At 43.3% G+C, this 9,353-nt stretch overlaps 1 protein-coding gene across 1 annotated transcript; it reads left to right on the top strand.

Moving 5' to 3' along the window:
• Positions 1 to 1,099: 1,099 nt before the first annotated feature.
• klf5a (Kruppel-like factor 5a) lies at positions 1,100 to 8,849 on the top strand. The gene is given in 7 exon segments (XM_053333103.1): positions 1,100 to 1,139; positions 1,142 to 1,206; positions 1,208 to 1,352; positions 1,437 to 1,606; positions 3,028 to 4,156; positions 5,670 to 5,729; positions 8,671 to 8,849. Coding segments are annotated over 7 exon segments (1,788 nt in total).
• Positions 8,850 to 9,353: the final 504 nt, after the last annotated feature.

Consider the following 9,353-nt stretch of genomic DNA (forward strand, 5'->3'; position numbering starts at 1 on the left):
CATCTTTTCCAGGTTTGCAGATACTAGTGGCTACAGACAAACAGCATTGCAGGAACCTTATCCTTTGATTTGCTCGAGCTGAGTCTCCTTTGGCTTTAAATATAGACATAGTAGGCATACCTTTTATCATTTCAGACCCGTGTTCTTATTGGTGTCATATTAAACTCGGCCGAAGGGCTTTCACTGCCATGCACTTTGGGATGTCGCTTTTAAGTCATTTGTTATTGTCAGATTTTTTCTCCTCCTCGTAAGTGAGTCTAAAATAGTTCACATTACATCAGGGTCTTATCTTCTCATATGAAATAACTAAAAAACAGACGTGATGATATAATAGATATGATACAAGACCTTTCAGAACTTATTTGAATGATGATAAATTATTATTTTATGTTATTATTATCATGTTCCAAATATTTGGTATTTCTGAGTTGAATTCATTGTAAATACATACTGATTCATATATATATTGATATATATAATTCAATTAAAAATATATAATACTTGCATATTATGTGTAATGATTATACTGTAGTTTGCTTCACAACTGTGACATATGTACATTTTTATATACTGCAAAATCTGCACATCCCACTTCCGTTTTGCCCTTGTATTGTCTTCTATTTTATTCTTCATCATACTGTGCCAATATACACTAACATTTTAATACTTATATTTCCAAATGTAGGCCTATATAAATGTATAGATTTCCTTATTTGTGTAATTTATATTTCACTTTCATTTTATATTATTTGTTATTACTCAGTAGCTAGAGCAGTGCCATTCTTCAGTTCACTTCTGAGTTTCATTTATTTTATTTAAAAGTGTGATAATGCCCATTGTGACAGTAAAAAAAAGATCCGCTGATAATTGAAGATAAATGGTGTCACAAAGGTTTTGACACTGAAGTACAATAAAAACATGATAAAATGATGTTTGTTGTCTGTAAAACAATATATATAATCTCTTTATCAATTTTCCAGATATTGACCTGATAAACAAGCCGGGGGGAAACAAATGAAAGGTTGTGTTATGAGTTGAGACACATTTACACCGCTGTTAATGTATTTAGATGGCGCGTAGGGCGGTGGCCAGTGAATGAATGATCAAAGGCTTTTTAAAGGTTTGGTGGGCGGTGCGTGTGCTGTATTTACACTGGGCCTGCTCCGCCCTACAGCAGGAGATAGAAAACTGTTTGTGGGCTAGTGGTGGAGATGAAACAAGTGGAAGGAGATGTAGCAGACAGGCACGCATTAACAACTCCTCCAGCATACACACATACACACACACACATATAGGAACCACAACACCTCGTCGGCTCCGCTCTCTTCCCGGTTCGGCTGTAGCATCCTTCTGTTTTTTTTTTTCTTTCTTTCTATTTTTTTAATTTTACATAAACAGGGAGGCTAGCGATCATCTTTGCGGCGTTGCATCGGGAGCTTTCATGGCCGCGACTCTCACGATGAGTGGCGGCGGGCAGGAGGAGCCCTTCTACCCGCTGCAGAAGGCGCCTCTGCCCGCTGGCTTCCCCCTGGAGGACTCGGCGCTGTTCGGCTTGGACTGTAAGATAACAGACGCGGACAAGGCTGCACAACATGACTACGCACAGGTAATACGGATAAGAATTTAAACTTGACTTTTTTTTTAACACATTAGTGATGGATCAGCCTGTATTTCATTGAATGGGCGTGGCAGACTGGTTGTAGAGTCAGGCTTTTTTTTTTTTTTTTTTTTTTTTGCCCACTTGCTTTGGCCTCCTAATTTCAATCGGTGTCGCTGCTTGATGTTAAACCGGGCTTGTTTTTGCGCTATTTGCGGTATTAAACGAGCAGGCTGGGACGTAAAGCTGAGCAGCACCCCCCCCCCCCCCCCCTGCATTCACCGCATGTTTTCTGTAGGAGCCAGTTGGTCACCAGTTGTTGGTCTCCTCACCATCATACCACGCTGACAACAACTGACTCCAGGCTCGGACAGAAAGAGAGGGTCCCGGTAACTCTGCCTCCCCCGCTCCCCTCCCCTCCCCTCTAGTAAGTTCAGCAGGAAACTTGTGCAGGAGAGGAGAGAGGTCTTTATAACAGCTGGTAGGATCAGGAGCCTAGAAATAGCAGCCCATCCCCAGACTGCTGCTGCTGCTGCTGCTGCTACTGCTGCTGCTGCGGACAGGGAGGCATGGGTGTTTCCCCATTCCCATTCATGTTGCTGTTTCATCCTCTGCTGCAGGGCTTCAGCAACTTTTCTTTTTTTTTTTTTTTTTTAATACACTAGTTTTAATCCTGCTGGCACCTGTGATGCTAGTTTGATCATCATAACTGCAGATCTGAAAATTGTACCTGTCTTATATGAGACGTTTTTTGGAGTCCTGTTCCTCAACTGTTGGCCTTACAGCTGATAGGTTTCTGAGTTCAGCTTTGCAGGCAGAGAGGGAATGTGGCAACCGCCTATTGATGACTACTTGATAAATGTTTTAGTGGTGACTGTCCTATCAAACCTTTGTCTTCTCAAAATAGCGCCCCAGAATAGTTTCATGAGAAGCACTTGCTGAAGTTGTGACTGACTGGGTACGTCTCATTTTACCAAAGTTAACTTTAAACATAGTTGTCGATGCTTTCTCATCTCACAGGTAATCTGGGTCTGTAGACGTCCGGATGACAGATTCCATTCCCGGACCTAGTAGCTTCAATGTTGATTTTCAATGTGCTTCTCTCTCCTATCCTTCCTCTCTCTCCTATCTATCCCAACCGGTCGAGGCAGATGGCCGCCCACTTTGAGCCTGGTTCTGCCTGAGGTTTCTTCCTGTTAAAAGGGAGTTTTTTTCTTGCCACTGTCGCCAAGTGCTTGCTCATGTGGGAATGTTGGGTCTCTTTAAAATTAAACCCGAAGAGCACAGTTTAGACCTGTTCTATGTGTAAAGTGCCTTGAGATGACTGTTGTGATTTGGCGCTATACAAATAAAGATTGATTGATTGATTGACATGAAATGAAATGTTTCTAAACCACACTTTTTTTTCCTATTTGTCTTTTTATTAACAGGCAAAGTGTGAGATGGACCGGTATCTCTCCCCTCAGCCTCTTCCCCTTCCTCCTGCTGCAGACAGCCAGCAGAAGTCACACAGAGAGTCTGCTGTGGATCAGTTCTTCACCGATGATCACACCGGGGCTCCATACACCCTCAACATGAATCTTTACCTCCCTGATGTCGCCTACCTGAGGATGGGCTTGTGTCAGCAGGCGCGGCCCCCTCAGCACCTGAACCACACAGGTCTCATCCAAGTCAAGACAGAACCTGCCGCACCGTGTTACTCTCCTACCCTCCAGCCGCACTGCCCCAACACTACACCCACAAGTAGCTGCAGCACCTCTGGGCATGCCCGTGGCGGTGTTGCCATGGAAACCTCAGCCATAAACATGACACTAGCAGGGTTACCGGACTTCACCAGTGTTTTCAACCAGTCGGGAGGCGGTCGTGATTCTTTGCCAGAAGTCTTTGTCAAACAGGAAATGTCATCACAGTTCGAGCAGCATGCTCTCCACCACCACGACAACAGCGGCTCGCTGTTTCAGCTCCTAAACTCCGGCTTGGACCATCACCATGGCAATGGTATGGACGCCCAACATCAGCATCATCACCATCATCATCAGCAACAGCAGTTACAACACACTTCCACTTCCGCAATCCACTCACCCTTCCACGATTTGCCGGTATCCTCCTCTGCGTCTCAGCAGGAGCAGACGGCTAAGCCGGTGTACTGTGGTCTGGGTGGCGGGGCGTACACGCATCCTCACGCTCAGGCACACCCCCACTTCCTCCAGCAGCAGGTGCCCTACCTGCCGCCCTCACCGCCGAGCTCTGAGCCTGGCAGCCCTGACAGGCAGAAGGAGCTGCTTCAAACCATGTCTCCTCCTCCCTCGTACGCAGCCACCATCGCCTCCAAACTGGCAGGCAGCAGCCCTGGACTCGGCGCCGGCCCTGGGTCAGGCAGCTTAGCCCTTCCCCTCACTTCGGGTCCCACGTCGGTACCAGGCCAAGCACCAGGCCTTTCCCAAGCCCCGGGAGCAGCCTCAACCCCAACCCAAGCTCAGACCACAGTGCCTATCCGCTACAACCGGAGGAACAACCCAGACCTGGAGAAACGACGGATCCACCACTGTGATTATCCAGGTTAGGACAAAAAACACATCTGTAAAGTCTGTGCATGCTGACTCTTGTCACTGTTGTGTGAGAGGGTGTTTATTTTTACCCTGAGCTGCGGTCAGGTGAATATCTGGTCACTCAGAAAGGGTCAGCTGTAAGAAAACCAGCTTTATTTTAAGACAGCAGTGCATTTTTTTGAAATTATATGTTGTGTTTTGAATGACTTTCCCAGGACTATGAGTCACAATGTGTACTAGACGCAGAGCATAGAACAGGCCTTTCAATTAACTGTGCTGTAAAAGCTACTCTGCATTTATAATCACACCTCAAATGCCTCTGACACTGTCAGCCGTGAACTCTCATAGATGGTTGTGGCTCTAAAGTCATCACTGGTATAATTGTGGAATGAACATGCATGCGTGTGTGCATGTGTGAATAGTTATTAGACACATGATTGTGAATGTTGTGGCATGACTGGAAAAAGAAAAACAGCTTGTTCTCCTGAAGTTATTTGGCACTTTTCCCACACATTTGCATACAGGCACACACTTGAATATGTCAAGCGTCCCTAAACTGACTGATAATCAGACCACAGACATCCATCTGATAAGAGTTTTGCTTTTAGATGTTTTATTACAGGAAGTGTATGAAACACATTTTAAAATACATTCATTGTGTTACATATGGCTGAAATTATAGTGAAAATAAATGATTCCCCTGTATGCTGGGGACACGTGGGAGTTCTTTCATTTTAGAACCACTGCATTACAGCATTTATATTTTTTAGGGTGTTAGATCCCTTTACACACACACACACACACACACACACACACACACACACACAGTATAACCACACGATGTGCAGCTACTTGTAGGGCATGTAATGTCAGCTAGCCTGTGGCAGCGTGTAAAATAGGCTTAAGCAGAGCCTCCTGCAGCATGTTAGCACACGTCTAACTTCTTTAAAGTTAGATGAAGCCGATCCATCATATCCACGCAATGATGGATCCGCACTTCTACCTGAGTGTGTATTAGTCACACTCCTGCAGCTGCCCCTGTTTGCAACTCATGAAATTCAGTTCCTCTTTTTTAAAAGTGATAATACAGACCAAGAATATCTTTTGTAAATCATTCAAAGTCTTAGTGACCCTTTTGACATTGTAATCTACATATTGATACATCATCATTTTTGTTATCACGGACTTAATATGTCTCATAAAGGAGTATTCTGAGCTATTATTGGCATGCGGTTGAATGAATTTCCTTGTAAAAACACCACATTTAGCACCAAGTACGACCATCTTTTAACACTGATGTTTGTTTTTTTTTATAAATCTGAGTTTGTTGGAGCAGTTATTGTGTTTTCTACAAAACCAACATTTACCATACCCCATTCCAAACAGCTTCTGTTCTTCATTAGTTCAAAAATTTCTAGCATACCAAAGCTCGGTTTATTGGGTAAATGCATATCTTGCACATGTGAATTATTTGGATTTGGATGAAGCCCTCTGTTTGTGTTTATCTCCCTCTCTGTCGTTAGGCTGCAAGAAGGTCTACACCAAGTCGTCTCATCTGAAAGCCCACCTCAGGACTCACACGGGTAAGACATTCCTCTAATTAATACCCGCTTTTCTAACCCGTCACAAAAAAAAAAAAAGAAAAAAGTAAATGACGCCGCTGTGCATACACGACTCGTATTTCGGTATCAGCCCTGGCACCGTGTTGCTAGGCAGGGTGTTGTGTTCTTGGCATGTGTGTGTAAATGTATCCTACCCCATTCCCATCCTCTGCCCAATATACTATTCCATCAAAACAGGTGGAAGTGACACACTTCTGCCAGGGGATGACTCTCGGGCTATGTGGTCAGCGCTAGACGTGTGGTGCCATCTCACTCGGATCCCAGTGCCTGTTCAAATATCGACATTCAAATGCTTTTAATGCTCTTTTATGATACTAGTTTGTCACCATAAACAAAACACTGTCAGTGCGGAGTATGTTGTTGAGTATGTTGTCACCATGTGTGTGTGTGTGTACTTCACTGTCCATTCTGCCTTTCTTTTCTTCTATCTTTCTCTCTCTATATATCTTTCTTTCACATTTACATTTCAACTATTAGTATTGGATGAGCAAAGTCAACAAACAAGCGCTTAGGTGTTGGGCCCCACCTCGCTCCAGCTAACTAAACAAAGCTTCTGTTGATATCTACACATTCCTCACTCATCTGGACACACACACACACACACTGACACAGTCACACACAATCAAAACTCACTTTGCGATCCAGTATCTGTTGCAGTTATGAATCTGAACTGCTTGTTCAGAACATGGTCGTGGGGTGTGCTTGCTTCACATTACGGTACCGGGAACATGACACGAAAATTAGACATGGCGTCATTCATGCTGCAGACCGATTGCAGTTATTAAAGACCACAAGATGAAAACATGACACATTAAGAGGGATGCAGCAGCAGCAGCTTCCATATCCTCTCTGCTTTTTGTCCATCTCACTTAGTTTTTTTCTCACGTTTTTTTTTTCATTCATCTCATCATCCACTCAGCTGCTTTTGTGCCATCCTGCATCTAACCCCCCCTCACCATCACCTCCACCCCTCCTCCCTCCTCCCTCCTGTCTCTATTTCTATCTTTGTCTGTTACTCATTCTACTTCTCTTATTCAGCCGCTTGAATGCACACTTACGCACTCTCTCACACACACACACACACACACACACACACACACACACACACGGGTCCGCACATACCTGTCAGTAATCTGTATGAGATGATTCCTAATGCGTTTGGGTCCCTGTGGGAGTTCCCACCCTAATCTCCATCAACATCCATTACCCTGATTGTTTGTGTGTCTATATATGTGTGTGTGTGTGTGTGTGTGTGTACGTGTGTGTGTACGTGTACGTGCGTGCGTGCGTGTGTGCGTGCGTATGTGCATGCATGGGTGCATGTGTTTGTGAGTGTATTGTGAGAACTGAGCACTCCTCCCAGTTTTACTCTTTTCTCAGCATCTTTTCATTGTCTCTCCTCATTGTGTTCAGTTTCAGGTGTGTGTGTGTGTGTGTGTGTGTGTGTGTGTGTGTGTGTAAGTTTGGTTACTCTGTCTGTGGTTAACTTTGTAATAGGTTTACTGTTGTTGTTTTTAGTGACACTGCAGAGCTGGCTTTGCTTGTTTAAAGGGCAGGCTCTCCCAAATTACAAAAAAAACATGTTTTCTTACTTACCTCAAGCATGGAGATAGTTTTGCTTTTATGCAAATAGAAGTGCATAGAATTATATTTGTGGAGCTCACAGCATAATAAATTTACATTTAAAGCAAAGTCTCTTTTTTAGTGTTAGTAAATCACAGAGGACACGCTTAACAACATTTCACAGGGTCTATTTCTTAAGTAGAAAGTAGTTTGAATGGAAACTATTAACAGTGTGAGGAGTAACGGGCTTTATTTCCAAAAAGATACACAATTTTTGAAAAAATCTTTTTTGCACAGGGAGATTTCAAGAAGTAGAATTATATATATTCAACATATATTTGACCCTATTATGAATATTATATGTGGAAACAAAATAAATAAGTACACAAAAACTGCCTGACCTAACAGCACAGTTTCCATCAGAGACAGCTGGTTGTCACATAGGATCTGACAGTACAGTGCTTCACATTTAAGGAATTCTTTAATCAATTATATGGAGAAGCAAACAAATTAAAGGTTTGCAACCTAATTTTAAAATGTAAATAACAACTGGACAAAAAAGTGCTGCACAGATGAGTTGATTAATCGTTTACTCAACCAAGTTAAGTCTTCTATTATGAGGAACAGGACATCTTTTGAGTTGTGAACTCTTGGTCAGGACAAAACAAGAAGTTTTAGAGATATGTTGATCTACAATTTTCTGACATGAACCATTTAAAATAAGTAATCAAAATAATTGACAGATTAATTGTTAATGCAAATCATCTTTAGTTGCAGCCTTATACTGAACAGAGCTATTTATATAGAAGTGGATGAAATGACAGTAATACTACTTTGCTGTAAAGTCTTTGGTATGTAATGCACTGGGAATGAAAATGGGGCTCTCACATAGAAGAGAACCAGGCAGAGAGCTGAAGGAGACAGGCCATACTAGTGCTCAGGTATCCAGATGAACATTACTGGAATGACAATGTGACAGACAGACAAACAAACTACATTTATTTAACAGAAAGTCAGTGGTTGCTCGTTCATGGGAAACTGTGCAGCGTTAGTGTTTGAGTGTTTGATGAATGTCTGTGACAGCGGTATGACTGGATGTGTTGTTAGACACCTGTACTTGTCAGTAAAGCCTGTTTTCCCAGTTCCTCCACCCAGCTGCATGAATCATGGTAACGGGGGATTAGTGTTTGTTTTAATGATAATAAGAGTCATTACTCTAAATCTCTAAGTCTCTGTCATAGAGAAAAGGGTGTTGAGTAGTCGAGCAAGAATTTCAGCTTAGTGCTACTGTTTGCACTGTTGCACTCATTCACACTTTCTTCTCTCTCTCCCCCCGTAGGTGAGAAGCCATACAGGTGTACGTGGGACAGCTGTGACTGGCGTTTCGCTCGCTCCGACGAGCTGACGCGTCACTACCGGAAGCACACGGGCGCCAAACCCTTCCAGTGCGCCGTCTGCTCACGCTCCTTTTCCCGATCCGACCATCTCGCCCTGCACATGAAGAGACACCAGAACTAGCAGCATCCACGCAGACTCACGCACACGCACACACACACACACACACACACACACACACACACACACACACACTATGAACACACAAGCACTATCTTGACTCACATAAAGCACTCGCTCCATCTCCCCGCCATGTTACGAGCCGTCTGATGCAGAGCGGCTCTCACTGACACCACAGCTTCTCCTGGTGCTGCTATCATGTGCTCAGATGGTACGACAGCCTAACAAACGTGTTGCTCTTAACCCAGAGTGGAACAATTGAGGAGGTTGTAAAGTAGAAAGATATCAGCCAGATGAAGCTCCTGGTCCTTTAACCTCCAGATATACTCGATATAGACTTGCTTTCTTTGAGAAAATACAAAGAAGAAAAATTACAAAAAAGAAAATGGTAGCTCCAAAAATGTATTTCTAGTCCATTTGGACTCTTTTGTGTGACTGGAATGAAAGCACTTACCACTCAAAACTTGTACATCTTTTTGTCTCTGTTCTAACAGAACTGGCTTCCTT

Source organism: Scomber japonicus, chromosome 14 (assembly GCF_027409825.1).
Source record: "Scomber japonicus isolate fScoJap1 chromosome 14, fScoJap1.pri, whole genome shotgun sequence".
Lineage (NCBI taxonomy): Eukaryota > Metazoa > Chordata > Actinopteri > Scombriformes > Scombridae > Scomber > Scomber japonicus.